At 31.4% G+C, this 20,631-nt stretch overlaps 3 protein-coding genes across 4 annotated transcripts; 1 reads left to right on the top strand and 2 right to left on the bottom strand.

The window, feature by feature from the left end:
• Positions 1-1,036: 1,036 nt before the first annotated feature.
• LOC101514369 (uncharacterized) lies at positions 1,037-5,962 on the bottom strand. Its single transcript, XM_004501417.4, has 5 exons — positions 5,392-5,962; positions 4,547-4,636; positions 4,383-4,454; positions 4,094-4,213; positions 1,037-2,297 (listed from the first exon to the last, which is right to left on the bottom strand). The coding sequence occupies exons 1-5, from the start codon at positions 5,854-5,856 to the stop codon at positions 1,272-1,274; spliced, it is 1,773 nt and encodes a 590-aa protein (XP_004501474.1). The 5' UTR covers positions 5,857-5,962; the 3' UTR covers positions 1,037-1,271.
• Positions 5,963-7,969: 2,007 nt separating this feature from the next.
• LOC101513804 (NADH dehydrogenase [ubiquinone] iron-sulfur protein 7, mitochondrial) lies at positions 7,970-11,082 on the bottom strand. Its single transcript, XM_004501415.4, has 2 exons — positions 10,579-11,082; positions 7,970-8,463 (listed from the first exon to the last, which is right to left on the bottom strand). The coding sequence occupies exons 1-2, from the start codon at positions 10,968-10,970 to the stop codon at positions 8,229-8,231; spliced, it is 627 nt and encodes a 208-aa protein (XP_004501472.1). The 5' UTR covers positions 10,971-11,082; the 3' UTR covers positions 7,970-8,228.
• Positions 11,083-15,716: 4,634 nt separating this feature from the next.
• Positions 15,717-16,898, top strand: LOC101507725 (probable transcription factor At5g61620). Of its 2 annotated transcripts, none has more exons than XM_004501738.3 (3): positions 15,717-16,164; positions 16,264-16,469; positions 16,574-16,898. In XM_004501738.3, the coding sequence occupies exons 1-3, from the start codon at positions 15,894-15,896 to the stop codon at positions 16,745-16,747; spliced, it is 651 nt and encodes a 216-aa protein (XP_004501795.1). In that variant the 5' UTR covers positions 15,717-15,893; the 3' UTR covers positions 16,748-16,898. The 2 variants fall into 2 exon arrangements, with proteins under 2 accessions (XP_004501795.1, XP_027190327.1); XM_027334526.2 differs by having other exon boundaries at positions 15,717-16,155.
• The last annotated feature ends 3,733 nt before the right edge of the window (positions 16,899-20,631 follow it).

The following is a 20,631-nucleotide window of genomic DNA, read 5'->3' on the forward strand; positions in this document are numbered from 1 at the left end:
TTTAAAAGAGAATAATGAGTGTATAGACAATATAAAACAACTTTACACTATCATTTAATCATAATTCGTCATGATATCATATAATTAAATAACCGTCGTTGATTTAAAAATTATATAATATAATTTGTCTACCTTAACTTAAGCTATTCTTAAAATGCAAACCCGATTTAACTGAACAACTAACATGTTGGCGATTTAGTTTGACTCAGGTTCTTAAGAATGTGTTGCATAGACCCAAAACAAATCAAATTGATATTTTGTATTGGTTCAATTTTATCAAAAAGCAAACTAGATTAACATGCTATACCCACAATTGAATTTATCAATGAAAGGTGCATTCCATAATATTGTGATTTTGATATTTAAAAATTATTGCAATAACACTTCACAATATTTAAGTAAACAAGACATAAATTATCTTATAAAAATGAGCTTCCAAAAAGAGGTATTCCATGAAAGAAACATTGTTACAGATCACAATGTGAGATCCTTTAGGTTTCTCAAGATCAACGTCAAGAATAAAAGAGCATATTTTCTTCAACTTATTAATAAATATACATAGACGGTTAATCTAAACTAATACAAAGTAACAAAATAGTTATCAGTGTATAGCAGTAATCGTAATCTATTACAATTTGTTTACCAAACTTTGCCATGTTCATCTTATTATGAGTATCAAAACATAATTCCATCGATTAGTTTCGAAACTTTTACATGAGTGATCAAGTAAATCCATAACGCCCTTTTACACATTGACCCAATTTTGGAATTACAATGAGTAGGACTGTACGAGATGATATGTTTCATCCTATTGCAATTCTAACGTTTTTTTCACGATATGGTTCAGGCTAATTTATACGATGTGTGCGTTAGTCAATTTCTTTAAATATTCTGTTTCAAGAGCAAATCTGTAACCTCACATTAATTCAATTTCTCCAACAGTGCAACAAACTATAGATAGAAACAACGTAGCTACCAAAATATTCAACTGTATGCCCCAATACAACATACAAAGGAAAATTGAAGAACCATTCAATAGAGACAAGTGCGTAATTATAAATTGAAAAGAAATGTGCTAGTCTAACATCCAATTCAATACAAATTGTTAGTTCCTATTCAACCTTTTAGAAAATAATCAAGTACTAAAATATATCAGTGCTTCCATCTAGACATCGCAATGCCATATAGACGTTGCTAACACAACATGGGGAGAACAAAAAAGGAAATCAAAACCACCAGCCTAGGGGACAATAACAACCACCTCAAAAATTTCAACTTTTGGGTGATGCTTTAGCAACACCACTCTGTTGAGCAGCCGGTGCACTTGCTCCATCACTAGCATACACTGGAGCTTGAGCATAACCAGCACCATAAGAACTGTTGCCATATGATGGTGGAGCTTGACCATAGCCAGGCTGGCCACCTTGAGGAGCACTATATGATTGAGAACCATACCCCGGTTGCGCGGGTGCTCTCTGAGTAGCTGACTCTGGTTGAGCATACCCAGAAGGTGCGGCCTGGGTAGGGGGATATGATGACTGACTATATCCTCCAGCTGCACTAGGTGACTGTGACTGACTGTAAACAGGTGGATTTCCGCTGGGCTTTTGAGCAGGAGGGGCACCATAACCAGGTCCATAACCAGACTGTGGTTGAGTTCCATAGGCCGCTTGGGAGGTAGGGGGAATCCCATAACCTGGCTGAGGAGTTCCTTGTTGGTTGGTAGCATAACCTTGCTGGGCAACAGTAGAGGGTTGGGAAGTTTGGGACGAATCTCCTTGCGATCCATAGTTGGAAGTGTGCCCTTCTTGTGTTGGGTAACCTTGTTGCTGCTCATATGTTTGTGGCTGACCATACCCTGATTGTGGTGGTGCACTATATGCACCGTAGCTTTCCTGACCATAACCCTGTCCTGGTTGGCTATAACCTGAAGAAGGTGGCTGACTGTAATTGTATGTAGACCCATCAGCTGGCTGTGCAGGACCACCAGGATTTTGTTGTTGCTGGGGTTGTTGATTGTAATAATCATAACCACCAGCATGAGTAGACTGCTGGTGAGATTGTGCAGTGGACTGGTCCCAATTGGCAGAATATCCCCCAGGTTGCTGGGGAGGATATCCCGCGTACCCCTGAGGCATGTTATACTGGGGTGATGGACCAGAGTATGATCCAGGCTGCACATAGCCATAACCAGATTGTTGCACAGGAGCAGCAGGGGGAGCCCAGCTAGATGGTGGTCGGGATTGGTAACCTTGCTGATTATAACCACCGGAGCTTGCTGAATTTCTGAGACGATTCTGCAGAGAGAAATATAACAACCAAAAATTAAAAAGGTGAACTCACCCAAGGTTTCACAACATAAAAATAAACAAAGCAATAGATGTACACACAAATACAGGTAGAAGGTGCATAAAATAATCAACAACAAAAAAACATAAGATGAAGAGTATATGCCTGGCATTAACAGATTCCATAAAAGATCGGAAGGGATACAAATACCTACATACCGCACTGGTTCCTGATAAAACTGAGTAACTCCAGAGGTTGCACGCCTTTTCCCTATTCGAAATGAATGGGTACAAAAAGGAAGCACAAGGCATGGAAGTATATACAGACATACAATCTTTATTGCCTCAAAAGATCAATTAACTTTAGTGTCACAATATGCAGGACCCCAGTCTGATCAATGTTACTATTAAAGATCAGACATAGTTTCAATAAGGTGGTTTTCAGAACAACAGATATTTTACTCACTACAGGAGTATGGGAACCTATATATACAAATATACAGACTATAAGAGAACTTCTGTTAAGTCCCAATTACATAGAAACATTCCTCTCATTCTTTCCGCAACCCAATCTAACTAGTCAACCTTAAAGAACTATGAAATAAAAGCAAATAAGATTAATCATGACTACCATCAAGGTTGAAATTGAATTTAAAATAGGGTAAGAGGTCCGTACACATAGCTTTACTTCATAAGTAGTTGAGCAGAAAACACAACGAAAAATTTTATATAAGTTCTTACAAGCAATCAACAGAAAAGCACAAATGGCATTGTTGAAAACAATTCCAAAAGAAAAATTTTATATCCAGTTAAATTATGACAAGACATTAATGAGACTTACTGCCCTTGATTATAAATATAAAAAAAAGAACAAAAGAGCCAACCCACAAAAGCACAAAGCTAAGAGAAATCTTAACCACAATGGCTAAGAGTCTGCGATCTAGTGTCTAATTTCACAACAGACAGAAGCCAGTATTTATGGAGAATTATATGCTACTGCAGCAACCAGTATTTATGGAGAAGAATATATAATAACAAATTCAATGTATCCTATATTAAATATAATTTATACATAACTTGCTAGTGTGACCGGAATGTTAGGGTATATAAAAAGAAGCATTGCGTTACACCTAAACTTACAGCAAAGTCATTTTGGCCCAGAAAATAGTGCATCGAGAACATAATATAAAGTTTCCTAATAACGGATGTGATATCAATGCAGTAAATCATGGATCTTAGTGAATAGCAGTTTGTTCAAATTCTGCTATGCAGCAGTGCTATAGCACCACTATTTTGACAGCATTTTGTACTAAAAAGTGTATCACGGAATAGTGTTTTGTTCAAATTTTGCCACATTACAGTGCTATTGCGCCACTTTTCAACAACACTTTGTAATACGAATATTAACAAATACAGACATAATTTAAATATGTGCCAGCTAAAGTTGAACCGATCTCACAATTTACCAAAGTGAAAATTAATTTTTAGGATGAGAATGGCCTATAATCAAGCAACTGTTGCCAGAAATACAGCTAGCCTAATTGCTATATTTCAAAAGCACAACAAGTGAACAAAGGCCGAAGAGGCAATCAATGGTGCACAGTATCCATCTATCAATCACAGTAAGCAAGACCATAAATCACTAAGTTTAATCAAAATGAATCATTTTACAAAACATTTAGATTTGAACATATAAAGAGGAGAGGAGCAGAAAAACAAAACATGGTTATCAATACATGATTTTACAGTTGCACCCAAAAGTAACAACTCAAATGAAACAAAAATAAATTACATCAATAACATACCTCACCACTGACGATTTGATTAACCAATTGCTTAGCTGATTCAATTTGCTCAGGTGTCCCATCAATTTTTAATGTTCTTTCTGTTGATGTATCACCTGGGGGAAGATGCAACGGTATCACCTGAAAAATACCCATTACATTATTAATCAAAAGTAGCTATGAACAGGAAATCCAAGTTTTGAGACTTGAGACAGGCAATAAGCTGTTAACAGCATCCAACTTTTAACAAAATCATGATTTAGAAAATATACATCCATCAAGCAATGAAGACAAAAGCACAAGAGAGAACCTGAATCCGTGCTCCAGATGAAGCTTGCATACTCTTTATTGTTTCTCCTCCTTTACCAATTATAAGGCCAACCTAAAGACGCACACAAGAAACGACATCAATCCAAACGAGAATAAACCAAACACTGCAGAATGCACGTGTCTGTGCATATTTTGTTTGCGCACCTTATTATTTGGTATTTGCATCACAAACTCATCACCCCCAGACTGTGCAGCCATCCGTCTAGTACCACCACCGGAACCCCCAGATTCCGCCTAGTACAGAAAAACTCTTATCAGTGATGTTATACTCACAGGTTACATTTACAGCCATTACAACATCATGAGAGCAAATTTATCATGAAACACTTCACGCACAGATACAAAATCAGTTAAAAATGACACTTATCAGTGATGTTTCACTAACAGATTACACTTACAACCATTCCACCATCATTTGAGCAAATTTATCATGGAACACAATACAGTTGCAGAATTTCTTCAAAACAACTCTTGTCAGTAATGTTTCACTAAAAGGATACAATCACAACAATTCCAACATCTTTAGAGCAGATTTATCAGAAAACAGTTCATATTACTATAGTTACAAAATCAGTTACAAACAATTCCTATCAGCAATGTTCCATGAACAGGTTACACTTACACCAAATGCAACATAATTTGAGCAAATTTATCATGATATACTTCATATTGCAGTCATAAAATCAGTTCAAATCAACTCTTATCAGTGATGTTCCACTATCAGGTTACAATTACACCAATTCCATAATCATTTGAACAAATGTATCACAACATTTCATATCACAGTTACAAAATCAGTTGAAAACAACTCTTATCATTAAATGTTTCACTAACGGGTTACAGCCACACCAATCCCAACATCATTTGAGCAAACAAGAAATTGTAAACAATTCTTACCATTGACGTTTCACAAACAAGAAACAGTTACAGACTTACAGTAATTCCAACATGATTTAAGCAAATTAATCAAGCAACACATGAAAACAAACCTCAGCAAGAACTTCATTGATGAGTTTCTCAGCAGAAGCAACAGCATCAGGAGTACCCATAAGTTCAACCATCCTAGTTGAAGAATTAGGGTCAGCATCCATATCACGAGTAATTTGAATTTTAGCACCAGACTGCAACTGAAGATACTTAATGGTTTCGCCGCTTTTACCAATAAGAACACCAACCCTACCATTAGGGATATCGATCTTCTTGCTGGAACCATAAGGAGAAGAAGAGTATTGAGGTTTCGAATCGTAGGAATCGAAACCAGATTGCGGAGCACCGTTATCGGACTTGTTGCGTTTGGCATCGTAGGAAAGAGGAGGAGCAGAGGTGACACTGAGGAGACGAGCGGCGACTTCTTGAGCTCGCAATTTGGCGTTGGCGACTTCGAGTTCTATGTCGGTGGCGGTGGGTTGGTCGTCGTATTTGCGCTTTAGGGTATACTGTGCTTCTTCCGCCATCGCAACAAACCCTAGCAGAAGAAGACGAAAACACACTCGGGAAAAATGAAGGAATCAGATTAGGTTATACTCAACTATGAGTCAAGTCACAAATACACATCTAAGAAAAGATATTTCTTTTGCATTGAAATATACTATGTTATAAAACAAAATATTTTAATTATAGGCACACTAAAACTTGTCTATTATTTTTTATTGGGTTTTGGTGAATTTTTTTCTTTTAACATTTAATTTTATTTCAAATAACATAACTGTTAAATTCGCATGCATATTAAATAACATTTAAGTAGCGTAACGTATGACTTACCTACATATCAACATTCGTATAGTTATGAACTGAGTTGTGCATACGATACATCTTTTAACATTTTATTTATATACAATAAAAATAAATCCAAATTAACTACTTTTAATTTAAAATATTTCATTTATGATTTAATATATAATTAAATGAATAATTTTTAAATATAATATTTATATGTTACAATATTTGTCTATTCCCGTCTATTGATAAAAAAAAAAATCAAGTCACAATTTCTTTTATTTAAAATAGGTTTAGTTACAGTTTTGCTCTCTCTATTTTAGCTCAATCGCAAAAGTAGTCCTCTATTTTATTTCTTCTGAGTTTTGGTCCTGCAAACATAATTTTAATCTAAAATTTGATAAAGTTTCATTTTTTCAAGTCACACCACACCATTATAATTGATATTTGATTGAGTAAAAAATTATAATACTATAATTATAAATAAAATAATTTAAATAAATAATACAATTGAAAGAAAAAACATTACAACAAACTTCATATGAACTCTCTATAAAAGGCTAATTTCTTCATTCATCATAATGTCATCCGCCTGTACAAATTTATGTAACATTAGGCAATAATTCGATTTAGTAACAAACAAGTGGTAGAATACTAACCAAAAAAATAAGAATCCTAACAATCAATATTCTATTCTATAAACAAGTTGAGTCACACCACGATAGTCCTTTTTTTGGACTTAATACTGATTTGAGCCTCCAAGATTATAACATTACACACCGTCAAAATCAACTTTATCCTCAAAGTTGGGAAACTTGCTCATGAAACCAATTTGTCCTAGATCCCACTACTTGTAGTAAAGCAATCACACCACTCTCATAAACACTATAAGCGATTGGAACCATGAAGAATAAGCTGCAACAAAGCTCTTATTGAGGTCTCGGAAACTCTATACAAATTGCATTTGGAGAATCCCATGGGTGGTTTTTCCCAACGCTAATTTTCATCATTGGTTGTAGTCAATTGAGGTTACTGCAATGTCAAACACACTTTGTCCCAACCGAACCCGAGATACATTAACAGTGGGAGAAGTACGAAATTTGTAAAATGAAATAGTCGCTACACGATTAAAATATGTGCATGGCACATACTTGTAGAAAAAAAAAGCAAGAACCAACACTAGATTGTCACCACCATCTAGGAAGCTATGGGACTAGATTGCAATTTTACTTGTGGTTGTTCCTAGGCGCACTCTTCTATTTGGTCGAAGAGACAAGGAAGCATAAGAATTTGTTAAAGTTTGTAAAAATAGATAAATTTTGTAAATTTGAAAAGAATAATAAAAGATTCATCCATAATAATTATATTTATTAACAACTTTCAAACCCAAATACCAGAACCAACTCATTCTATCCAATGTCGTTTTTTTTAAAACTAAATAAAGGGTGCAGAGAACATCAATAGCACCAACGATCCCAACTGACTGGTACCGCCTATTCTAAAAATCCTCTGCAGTACCGTCTATTATTAATAAAAATGACGAAAGAAATAAGGGAGACAACAATCAAACTCAAGCAGATCACCAAAAGTCTCTTTAGAACTGTATATCAGTTCTATCCAAATAATAATTGCATAAAACAGTATGATCCAAAATAAACCACCCATGAGATCAGTCCATCATCGAATTTCCCAAAATGAACAAGAATATGATTATTCATTTTTATTTTTTTTTAAATGCATTGTTTTTTGGGCAACGACACTGGATGCAGTAGGGCAGATAAGTGGAAGAAGCCATCAGTTCCCGTTCCAAAATACTCAATGTGAAACCAAATAATTAGGAGAAAGCAAGAGTGGTCAAACATAAACATTATAACTTTTGAGCCAAATATAAGTGTTTTTTTCATCCCAGATACATAAGAAGCATTAACATATAAGAAACATTCAACTTTTCCCAGACCTTAAGCCCCAAAAAATTCCAGAGAACATACAGAAAGATAGTAATATATCAACATACTATCCACCAAACAAAGGGTGATTCATAGCAAGGTAAAACTACCATGAAATGATTATTATAGAATAACTTGTTGCCAAGAGATAAACTTAATCAACCTCACTGTGTCCACCAATGGAGGAAGTCCTTGCGCCTATTGATCTTCTTCTGCAGTTGGAGGAGTCCATACAGTAAAGCCTCAGCAGTTGGAGGACAGCCTGGAACATAAATATCAACAGGAACTATCCTGTCACATCCCCGGACAACAGAGTAAGAGTAGTGGTAGTATCCTCCTCCGTTAGCACAACTTCCCATGGAGACAACCCATCTAGGCTCGGGCATTTGGTCATAAACCCTGCAAGATTTGTCAGTATTGACTTGAGAACTGTACATTTTTAACTGACTTAATCGACCAAGTCCAAAGACAGAACATTAATCAAATTCTAAGGCAGGAACCAACACTGGAAACATGGAACTTCACGGGTCACAGGGAAGGAGAGATAGAAAAGGAAAATTAAAATTTAATTGCTAATATCAATGTTTCAAGGTAGTAGTAATGTGCAAAATTCCCAACATCAATATGATGAGACATTACAACAGACTTCACGCCCAGGATTATGATAGATGTACTTTAATATTGCCAAGAGTACTTTGGAAAAGAACCCTCTAATATATTTCACATATCGTTGTTGAACTGAAAATGATGTACCTAATTCTCTTTCATGTATGTTCAATGCGTAGACAGTAAAAAATTTAAAATTATAAAGATGGGATGATGGATAAACACAATTTTCACATGACAAGGTCGCGTGAAATTTTAAAATAAGACAATTAATTCCCAAAATCCCAAGTAGCATAGACCTCAACAAATTTACAATTGAAATGAAGTTGCAGAGTCCTATAAGTGGAGCAGCAATCTGAGTAATAATATGTTGATTGATAAAGATGAGCAAGTAAGCAACCTATAGTTTATTTGTATCATAGAATCATATTAAATTTAAAGATTGACATACAACATACTCTTTCTGTAACAATGAGACCCAATTGAACATTTTTATAGACTTGAAATGTTCACACTTCACACCCCTCACATTCAGTGTGACACGACCACTATCCACATATGAACCTCTTCCACCAAGCAGTGATGTTCAACTTCAATTGAAATGATTTCTACAACGACATTCAAGCACATGGAGAAGACTATCTGTTAGCCATTAGCCAACCCCTATGACTTAAGTGTGTATTATTAGGAAGAAAGACAACTGTAGCCTGGAATTATAACCTCACAGGGGGGGCAATAAGTGAAATATAAATGGGGAAAAGGGAATGAGTTTGGAAAAGTAAATAGCAATTGCAATGACATGCACACTTGGCAGGTAAAGGAACCTGCTACTGTTTGTGAAATGGAATAAGAGATGTAAAGGAGAGGAGAGAACAAACGAGGTTTGAATTTGGGAAGGTAAGAAACAAGCCCTTCAAAAGTCTGCAGACTATCGTGTCTATGTTTATGTTTTTCTATTTGATGCTAATCTTGGGTATTTTGAAAATATTATTTGAAACCAAAATTAACCGTGGCAGAAGAACGAAGTTTGGGAGATTTCTTCAATAAAACAGTGAGTGCTCTAAAAGTCCTTTTCCTTAGCTATTAGTCTCCAACAGGCAGAAGATACTTAAGTAACCTATGATAAGATAATACTCAATCAAAACAAACAAAACAGAGTATCATTTGGATTCCTCCCGTAGGAATTTGGACCTTGTCCTAGTCCCGGTGTGGCTGATCATCCTCTCGGACCAGCTATTGACCATCGCCTTGGTAAGCTATTACCTCACCAACTAGCAAATCAGACGCAAACCCTCCTTGGGCAGGTTCCTCCTTTTGCTCCTCAGCCTATGGGTATTAGCAACCGTTTCCAACTGTTGTCCCTCTCCCAAGGGTAGGTTCTTGTATTACCCATCCATTCGCCACTGGATACACCACTTCCCGTCTGGAGGTTCTTAAAAATTGATTTTGGCATGTCTAGGGATTCTTGACTTTTGCTCTAAATTGATTCAAACATGAAGCTAAAATGTGTAGTTTTTGCTTCCCAAACAGGATTTTTACTCTCAAATTTATTGTTCAACTCAGTTTCACGAAGACATATTCAACATTTTCAAACATAAATCATTTTGACTTAAACTCACTTTTAACGGAAAATCATTTTTACCCTAAATTAAAACACCAAAAAGCATCCATCTTCCATACAAGACCCTACTCCCAACTGTGCGATTCCAATCACGATTCATATCATACAAAAACAAATTTGTAACAAAATAAACAAATCAATGCTTCTATAAGTTCTATCAGGGCCAACGATTTAAAATTAAGCAAATAATGAGAGATTTGGAAAGCAATAAGGGGAAAACTAAAAAACCACACCATATAAGAAGAAACATGAATGTAAAAACCCTAGAAAAGGGGGAAGAGAAATACTTGCGAAGAGCGGGTGCCATCTTATTGGTGAGAGTACCAGCAACAATCATACAATCAGATTGACGAGGACTAGGCCTAAAAATGATACCAAATCGATCCATATCGTAACGAGCACCACCAGTATGCATCATTTCTACAGCACAGCAAGCGAGTCCAAAGGTCAAGGGCCAGATAGAACCACGACGAGCCCAATTCATGAGATCGTCGACCTTCGAGATAACGTACTCAGCCGTTTTCGAAACGCTGACGGGAGAGGTAGCCGATGGGGGAGGAGGTGGAGCATAAGGTGTAGGTGTAGATAGAGAAGGGAGGGTTGTGTGGAGAGAAACTACGCGATGTGGTGATGGTAGATGAGAGAAACGTGAGGATGTTCGAGTGAGAAACGCAGCCATGGCGGTTGGTTGAAGAAACGCAGCTTCGAAGTTCCTTTCTCTCCCTCGATCTCGCTTCTGTTTGTTTATTGAACGGACAATCCCAGCAGCGAAGCTTTTTTTTTTGTTAAGCGACGTGGTGCACCGTGCACCACCTCTATTTTTTTTTTATTCATTATTATTACAAACCAACCCCTAAAGTTTACAATATTGTTTCAAATTTTTCAAACATAAATTTCTTTTGGTTTAAATATATTTTTAATTTTCTATCTTTTATCAATATTCATTTTCATTATTTATTTATTTTTATTTTAATAAATAATAAATGTTAATATTTTTTATCATAAATCTTTTAAATAATTATACGATAACTATTGTAAATTGTTGACATCTAAATTTGAATCAGTTATAAAATTTAGTGCACAAATTTAATAACAACGAGATAAAAATATGGAAAACATAAATAAATATCTTTCACTTTAAATAGATTATATTTATTTTAAAGCATGTAAGAAAAGTTTTTCAAGTACTAACTTATTATTGGATAAAATGATTTTTTTTTATAAATATTATAGTAGACATATATTAATAATTGTTAGAAAAGACTTTAATGATCAGATATTGTTATAAATTTTGTTGTAATTGTGTCAAATAATAAAATACATCATTTTTATGATATTTAAGGACGAAAATTATAAATAAAAAAACACAAAGGGACTAAAACAAATAATAGACAAAAGATAAAGAATAAAAAATATATTTAAATATAACAATTTTAATGAGAAAAGGAACCGTGTGTAGAATATTTCTATATTAATGGTTAAAAAGAGCCATTGATTTTGATAGATTACTATATTATTATAATCGTCTCATGGAATAAATGTGTAATAAATAATTATGATTGAACATTTTTTACTGACAATATACATTCATTAAACTCATTTTTAATGTATTTATAGAAAGAAGAAAAAAAAATTAATTGAATTCGTCGTGTAAGTTTTATTTTTCTCAAAAGTAATTTGAACATAAAATTGGTTATGTTTAGACGCATTTAAAAAAAATAATTGATTTTTATTTGTTCATACTTTCTATTTCTTATATTTGCCATAAGTCTTGGAGTTCTCATGCCCATGATGTCATTATCTTGTTTGTGATTATATATTTATTTATTTTGGAAGATTTGGTGTCGTTGAAATTTGTTTATCAACTCTATTTATACTATTTAACACTATTTTGAACTATTTATACTGTGGACTTTCCTTGAGTAAAAGTTTATCATTTTCTTTGATCTAAGAGTTCTTTTTTTATATAGACAAATTTAGTTGTTAGTTAAATTAATATTTTTATATTTTTTTCAGAATTTGAACTGTGATCTTTTAACTTCTTTAATCTTTCAATTTTTAATTTAAATCAGTCGAGGTATCCAATCCTTTTAATTTAAGAGTTTAATATTCTTAAAACCTTTGATATTATTTGCAAATAGGATTTTTTTGATTGTTTGGTACTCTTCAAATAATGATTGGGTAAAGTGTCACATTGATGAAGTTGTTATAAAGAATCTTTTAGTAGTGGTATTTACATTGACCACGGGGGCAGTTTGTTTTGTCACTCCAATTGGCTCTTTAGTTGCCTTCCATTGCATAATTTATTGGCGCCATAACAACTATTGAAGTTACTTCTTCTAAATGTTGAAATATTTATCTCATTTTATTTTCTACTTTGTTAGGTTCGATCATATTTTTCAACATGGTATAGTCATGATATCCATCTAAGAAAAATGATCTCAATTGTTATCGAAGAAAATCTCAATCTTCAATCATCTGATATTTCTTTTCATATTTTCTCAATCAACTACATTTTTTCCATATATTTTTTTCCTTGAGAAATTGAGTGAAATTTTGTTGATATATTTTTGTTTTTTTTATTGGATTGTTGAGAAAGGGAATATGCAGGGGGCAAGACACTCTTACAAGTGACATGTTCTCAACATATTGAAATTTATCGATTACCCCCAAATGTTTGGCGGTCTTTATTTATTTTTTCTTTCTTGATTACTCAGTGTTGATTTTATTGTATGTTTTTACTTTATGGCAGCTAAATATTATCCATTCTCTATATGTTTATGTCTTATGCTAATGAAACGTTTTTCTTTTGCTCCTGCTCTGAAGTGATTAAGCAAATATTCATTCTTAGTATTAATTAATTAAGCTTTGTTTGCCAAAAAAAATGGTTAATGAAGATTACCTAAGATTGAAGTTCTTAATTAAGTTGTAGTGAGTTTTATGGAGATACTAAAAGATTTTTAAATGACTTCAAAAATAAATTATAGATTTTTATGAGTTATGTAGATCAACTGTTGTCTTTAATTTCTACGTCAATTTTTTTTTTAATTAGCCATTGTGATTATAACTCGTATTTTTCTAATAAGATTGTATTGTCTATCTCAAATTAGAAATATTAATCAACATTTCCAATATGCAACCCTTTTAGAGATAATTTTAGATTTATTAGAATAAATTTGATATTGTTTAAAATGATTAGTTATAATTAATAATTAGTTGATTATATTGGTTGTCTTAGTATCACTATACTATATAAAATGCATCATACATAAATTGTAATAATCTTCTTACACTATCAATTAAAAAGATTAATTATGCTCTCATTTAATTTTCCACTTTATTAAATTGAACTATGTTTCTCAACATATATGGCTTTCATTTTCACATTTTGTTGTAGTGTGTTCACGTCCGCAACCAAAGCTACATTGTCTCAAACCTCTAATTGCTGATAGATCTATGTTTTCTCTGATTAGATTAATCTAATTACTCCTACCAGTTGTTTTTTATCTACATGTTGTGACTTCATTTCATGCATAGTGATAGTAGTAAAATAAAGCTTATAATAGCAAGAAGGTGAATGTAAAAAAAGAGAAGGGGGAGAAAAGTACTTGCGAAGTGCTGGAGCCATTTTATTGGTGAGAGTACCAGAAATAATCATGCAATCAGATTGACGAGGACTAGGCCTGAAAATGATACCAAATCGATCAAAATCGTAACGAGAGCCACTAGTATGCATCATTTCGACAGCACAACAAGCGAGTCCAAATGTCATGGGCCAGATGGAACCAGTACGAGCCCAATTCATGAGAGCATCTACCTTTGAGACAACATACTCCGCCGTCTTCGAAATGCTCACGGGGGAACTAGCCGATGGGGGAGGTGGTGGAGCATAAGGTGTAGGTGTCGATAGAGAAGGGAGGCTTGTGTGGAGAGAAACTACGCGTTGTGCTGATGGTAGATGAGAGAAACGTGATGATGTTCGATTCAGAAAAGCCATCGCAACGTTGCTTCTGCTTCTGTTTCTGTTTATTGGAACAACAATTCCATCACACAAGTTTTTTTATTTTTTATTTATTTTTTTTAGAAATGCTTCATATCACGAATAAAAAATCGGGAGAAAAGCATGAACCTGTGCTTAGAAAAACTCGTGCAACTTTTTTTTCCCCTTTTTTGTGAGTCGTTTCAAAAATAACAAACAAATAAACCACAGGAAGAATAGCACAAATGATGCATCTTACTTGGTCAATTCCATCCACTTTTATTGGTACGCTCGCTATCTTTACGTTGCAATGCAGTATTCTATTTATAGTTGTACATTTTTGTTTAACAAGATATTACCTACTTTTTTGTTTTAATTGAAAACTGATCATGGATGTTTGAGATGCTTATGGACCTTGCTTCCTTTAGTTATATGCGCAAAAACCAAGTTTTGGGTGAGAAAGTTACTTCTCATTTCAACTTCGTATTTGGTAAGTGCAAAATAGAGAGCAAGTTTGGGAGTGGTTCTTTAGATTTGTTGGATGCATAATGAATAAAGTAGAGAGCAATAATCGTATTAGAAAATGACAACGTTAATCACTCGACAATATTAATTTTACATTTTAATTTTTATAGCTTATTAAAAAAAAAGTAACTTATAAATCAGCCATCATATTTGTGATATGTATTTTTTTCTAAAAATATTGTAATTTTAATATTCGAAAAATTGAATTAAATTAAATCGTATGTACTTAATTTGAATCGGATCAAATTATTTTTTACGTGTGAATTCTGAACTGAATTAAATTACTTGTGATAATCAATACAATACTTTTAGGGTATGGGCTTGAACATCTCCGACATTAAACCCTCAAATTTTTTTCAATAATATAATTAATTAGGGTGATTTTTTTGGATTGACTATATTTTTAAATTTTTTTGGATTGACTATATTTTGAAAAGTGATAGTTTTTCATTAGGAAAAATAAATTTAAAACTGATCGCAAAGTTTATGGTCAAATGCAACATTAATTAATGTCAATAACCTCACAATAGTAAAAGAAATTTCATTCTTAAATAAGTTAAATTAAAGAATTTTTAAAAAATATTACTGTTAATTGATGTCGCTGATACAGTTACACCATGATATATATACGAAGAATAATTCTCTGTCCCGCATGTACTAATGTGGCACTTAACAAAAGATAGTTGAATTATAAATTCAGGATGGAGAAGCTTTTTATAAGTTAGTCCGATTAATTAATAATTGAAAGGAAAACAAAGGACTATGCGATTTCCTTCTTTAGTTCTGTTTTCCATTGCGACTGCAAAACCTTGGGTGGGAAAATTCCAAATAACGAAAAACCATGTCCTTTATTTCTACTAACCTTTCTTCAATTGCACCTTTTTAACTCCACTTTACTCATTTACACTATCGCCACCAAAGACCGCACAATTAAATTAGCAGAGATTGTGATATCTTTTGCTTTTGTTTCGGTGTGTGAGTCTATATACTGGTATAATATTGGATGTTATGTTTGATATATAGTGTATATATATGGGTGGTATTGTTACATTAATGCACAAGTAACGTATGTTAAGAATATTCTTTGTCATTTAAGAAATGAGAATAGCTAGGAAATGTTCATATTGTGGAACCTTGGGTCATAATTCAAGGACTTGCAATAATAGTATGAGTCACAAACAACTTGATTTTTATTCTTCTTCAACTTCATATTTGGGCACTAAAAGGAGTTTCAACATGGATTCAATGCTATCGTCACAAACCTCTTTAGCAATATCCTCCTCCTTGCCTACCCTGTTTGGTGCAAATGAAAATTCAGATAAATATTTAGGCAGTTGCGTCATATCAACAATCCGAGATGGTAAAAAAGGTTATAATTATACTCAAGTTGACAAGTGTTAAAAACAATTTATGAGAATGAATTGCAGCTAGGAATAGAAATTAAAATAACATATTTTTTGATGTTCAGGTATGGCATGGACTGAAGAGGAGAACAAGTTATTTGTTAGAGGACTTGAGAAGCTTGGGAAGGGTAAATGGAGAGATATATCTAAAGAATTTGTGACAACAAAAACACCAACCCAGGTGGCAAGTCATGCACAGAAATATTTTCTCCGTTTGTATCAAAATAGCTTCTTGCTCAACAGAACAAACCACCCTTCCAGCCTGCTCAATGTAATTAAGTAAATTAAAATATGTCTCCATTTTAAAAAATTTCAATTGGTTATGAATTTGCCGTATAAAAGGTAGTTACATGTATTTGTAACAAATTTTGGCAGGTGGAGTGTGAAGCTAGATTTAAAGCATTTTCTGAACCAAGTGAAGCTTTTCTTTGTTATCCTCATTCAGTGCTGAAATGGTCTAGTTCTTCATCATCGACAAACTGTACTTCTCAGAATGAAGTACTTGATTTAGAACTCAGACTTGGAACTCCCACGCCTTTAGCTAGTTAACAGAGGCATGCTCTGTTGGCCCTCTCAGCTAACTATTGTTGGTGTTTGTGACTAGTGACATTGAAAAATTGTGCTTATTTTATTATATATGTAACTCATTTTGGAAACAACCGAATGATATATTAATAAAAAGAAAAAACTCTCGGTATAAGTTATGGTAAGAATAAAAAATACAAAAAGAGTTATATATATTCGTCAAAAATTAAAGAAAATTATAGACACAATATGTAACTCACCTTATTATTCATGTAATTAACAAACATTAAGTTACATCGATAAAAATAAAATACAGAGTTATACGAAGAACCACTTGTCAACAAAGACGGATATTTCAATAAATAAATATTAATATAGTATTATTTTTTACAAAAGATAAATAAATATTTCCTCTCATCGTAATGAATCAATGATATAAATAAATTTGTATAAGATATATTTACAGTTTAAATAATTTTTTATTTTTATTTAAAATATTTATCTTTTTTAATGTTAATTGGTGTATTGAATTGTCTCAAACTTTTTACGAGGATATATTTAAAAATTACACGATAAATAAGTTAACTGGTTTTGATTATGATGTGTTAGCTCACGACGGTGGAACATGCAAGGCCTTGGGCTCCAAAAGTTTTTCAATCTATTCCTGCTACTATAGATATAGATATAAATAAAGGTTTAATGTATTTTTATATAAAATAAAAATATAATTTTTAATTTTTATTTTATTATTATGTATAATTTTTGTTGTTAAGTTAATATATTTTTCAATAAATATTTGAAGACATATTTTTAATAATATAAAAAATATATCTGCAAAAGATATTTGATTTCTACGTTTATATTTCTGTTATTTTTATTATGAATTTTTTATATTTAAAAAAGTCATATTTAATTCATCTAAATTATAAATTTTACAGATTAATATTTTAAATATATTTATAAATGACAATTAAAGTTTTTAATATTGAATGACAATTAAACAAATTTTATATGAAATATTTTATATTTATATTGATTAATCTTTTTTTTTACAAGATGAATTATTTTTTTGTTTAGTACAAAGCATGTTTGTTATTTTAATCCAGCAAATAAAATTATTTGGACGAAGAATTGAAAAAAAAAAGGTATTGTATTAATCTTTAAAAAAAAAGATATAATGAACGTTGTTACATTGATTTGTTTTGATTTACTTTTCAGGATTAAAATTTTGAAGAGTTTAGACACAAAAATTAACAGTCCAATAAAAATATTAAATTATATAAATATTAGAATCTATTCATATTTTATACATTCTTTATAAATATTTTTTAAAATTATACTATTTAATTAATATTATTTATATATTTTTTATAGTAATAATAAATATATCCATACTTAATTCCCTTGCTAATCAACTTAAACTACTATTTTAGGCCTAAAATAATATTAATAAAAAAAATTCAAACTAAATTGTTTGCGATATTAGTAATCGTGTTACATATTATTTATAGTTATATATTAGTTTATTGGTAAAATGTATGGTTTGAGTATTTTATCCATAGTTCATATCTTTATTTTACCATTATTTATATTTTTCTTCTTCACAATTTAAAGAATATATATTAAAATAATTTTGATAAAAATCAAAAATTAATTTTATTGTATATTTTAAAAATCATAATTGTGATATGTATGTGTAATCAATAAATTTATTTATTTATTTTGTGATATCTATTATTTCTATGTTATTATTTTACATTTAAAAAAGTCACATTTTTATATTAATAAATACTTTATTTTTAAAATTATTTCAGCTTTTGAATATATAGAACCGATCTTATACTTATAGTAAAATAACTTATTATAAATATTACTTTTATTTTTATTTATTTAGTATGAATGAATGAAATATTCAAAAGAATTACTCACTGTGAGAAGGAAAGAATAATAATTTTTTTTGATCATACTCCTTTAGATTGATTTCTAAATATTTTTCTCGAGTTTCATTTAGAATTATAAATATGGGTGAAGCTTATCATGGTAATAGCATAACGGGTAAATATTTAAAACACTAGTTAAGAAATGACAAACCAAAAAAAGGACTTGTTAAAAAGATAAATATACAATTAAAAGTAAAGATTAATTTTTATATACTTATAATGTAAAATACTACTACACATATATCTAATAGTTCGATATTGTTATATTATTTTTTATGTTAGTTTTTAAAATATTTTAAAAAACTTACATTAGAGACGCATATTTTAAAAACTTATATTTTAAAATACTACTACACATGCATTTACTTAAATGCATGTGTTAAAAAACGACACAAATAAAATTCTCAAAAATATATGGAACATTGTATTTTTAATTCAAAATTTATAACTTTTTTTAGCAATATTCTATAAATAAAATCATTAAATTAAATGACTCGAAAACGCATATGAGACTGTATCGGTATGACATGTGTATAACTTTCTTGTTGGAATTATGAACGGTGAGACTAGACTAGCTGTCTAGACATATCAGATCAAAAGACAGACAATAACGAGTCATTAATGAATGGCTCATTTATGAAACTTAGTATTTTGGTGGGATTGCGTTTCCCCATTAATCGAACTCACCTACACCGAATGAATACAGCGTCCACCGTTTTAATTTTGGATCGAGATTCGTGTACACCATCGTTAGAATCAAATTGGACCGTTTAAATTTTATGTTCTAAATTATAGCATACTTCGATTGAAATCAAGTCAATGATTATTCTAGTGCGTTGACGGCATAAATTCACTGTGAATCTATTTGTACAATTTTCTTGTCTCAGTTCAATTGTACATTTTATACATATAATGGGAATAGGAAAATAAATATTACTCCGGTCTTATATATAAACAATAAAAAATATTCCATTTTTTAGAAAAGATAATTAGATTTATTTAAATTTTAAATATAGTAAAATATAATCAATTGTATTTTTACAAAAGAGTAAATAAAAATAAAATCTATACTAATTACGAGTTATTTTTAAAATTACAGTATTAAATATATCATATAATTAATTAAAATTTACTTATATTTATATTAATTAAAAAATGAAAATAATGTATTGAAAACATGTATTGGCTAAAAATTTATGCAACATATATTTTAATATATATTTTTAATAAATTATTTTATTTATTTATTTTTGAACTAAAAAACATTAATTTATATTTAAGAATACATGAAGTATAATGTATTTATATATGAGAGGGCCAAAAGACCTAAAGAAAGTATAATTTAAAAATTGATTGTCACAGAACAGTAACATTTCAAAATTAAAATTGAACTTAAAAGAGAAGTATTTAGATAGTTACAACAACAAATAAAAGTTATTTGAGCATATAAAAAATACAAATTGTTTAATAAATTACCCATCATTTGTAGACTTTCTCAGTAGTTAATTAGTAACTAAGTATCAGTCCATCAGAAGAGTCTCATCAAGTATGTTTTCCCATCGAACTTTCTCATCTAGTGGAACTAACCGCAGAAATATAAAAGTTAATGAAAATCAAGATTGCGAAAAGGGAAGAAACTATTAAAACGAAATTACATTAATAAAGATGGAGATATACACATAAGAAATAGTATTGGACATGCATTAATTACTAACTTCCTAGATTATTAGCTAATACTCTGATGAGTAAGCAAGAACAGGTCTCTTCTTTTTTTTTTCCTTCATAGAATTAATTAAATTCGAAACCAGTGATCAATATCCCCAACCTTACCCTGACCCCAATTAAGCACCCTTGCAAGCCATTCATCATCAAAATCACCTAATTCATCTTCTTCACGCTCCTCCATTTTGCATTCTTGTACAACTTCAAACCCCGCGCACTCGCTAATATTCTCATTGTCATGGCAGA

The sequence above is a fragment of the Cicer arietinum genome, chromosome 5 (genome assembly GCF_000331145.2).
Source record: "Cicer arietinum cultivar CDC Frontier isolate Library 1 chromosome 5, Cicar.CDCFrontier_v2.0, whole genome shotgun sequence".
Lineage (NCBI taxonomy): Eukaryota > Viridiplantae > Streptophyta > Magnoliopsida > Fabales > Fabaceae > Cicer > Cicer arietinum.

Bases quoted from the DNA above. Each gene is read 5' to 3' on its own strand.
- LOC101514369 (XM_004501417.4), bottom strand. From the start codon at position 5,856: ATGGCGGAAGAAGCACAGTATACCCTAAAGCGCAAATACGACGACCAA. The intron at 4,637-5,391 runs GTTTGTTTTCAT...TTTCTGTACTAG, and splicing joins TCAATGAAGTTCTTGCTGAG to GCGGAATCTGGGGGTTCCGG. The intron at 4,214-4,382 runs GTTCTCTCTTGT...GGTATTTTTCAG, and splicing joins CATCTGGAGCACGGATTCAG to GTGATACCGTTGCATCTTCC.
- LOC101513804 (XM_004501415.4), bottom strand. From the start codon at position 10,970: ATGGCTGCGTTTCTCACTCGAACATCCTCACGTTTCTCTCATCTACCA. The intron at 8,464-10,578 runs GTATTTCTCTTC...CAAATCTTGCAG, and splicing joins ATGGCACCCGCTCTTCGCAA to GGTTTATGACCAAATGCCCG.
- LOC101507725 (XM_004501738.3), top strand. From the start codon at position 15,894: ATGAGAATAGCTAGGAAATGTTCATATTGTGGAACCTTGGGTCATAAT. The intron at 16,165-16,263 runs GTTATAATTATA...TTTGATGTTCAG, and splicing joins AATCCGAGATGGTAAAAAAG to GTATGGCATGGACTGAAGAG. The intron at 16,470-16,573 runs GTAATTAAGTAA...AAATTTTGGCAG, and splicing joins ACCCTTCCAGCCTGCTCAAT to GTGGAGTGTGAAGCTAGATT.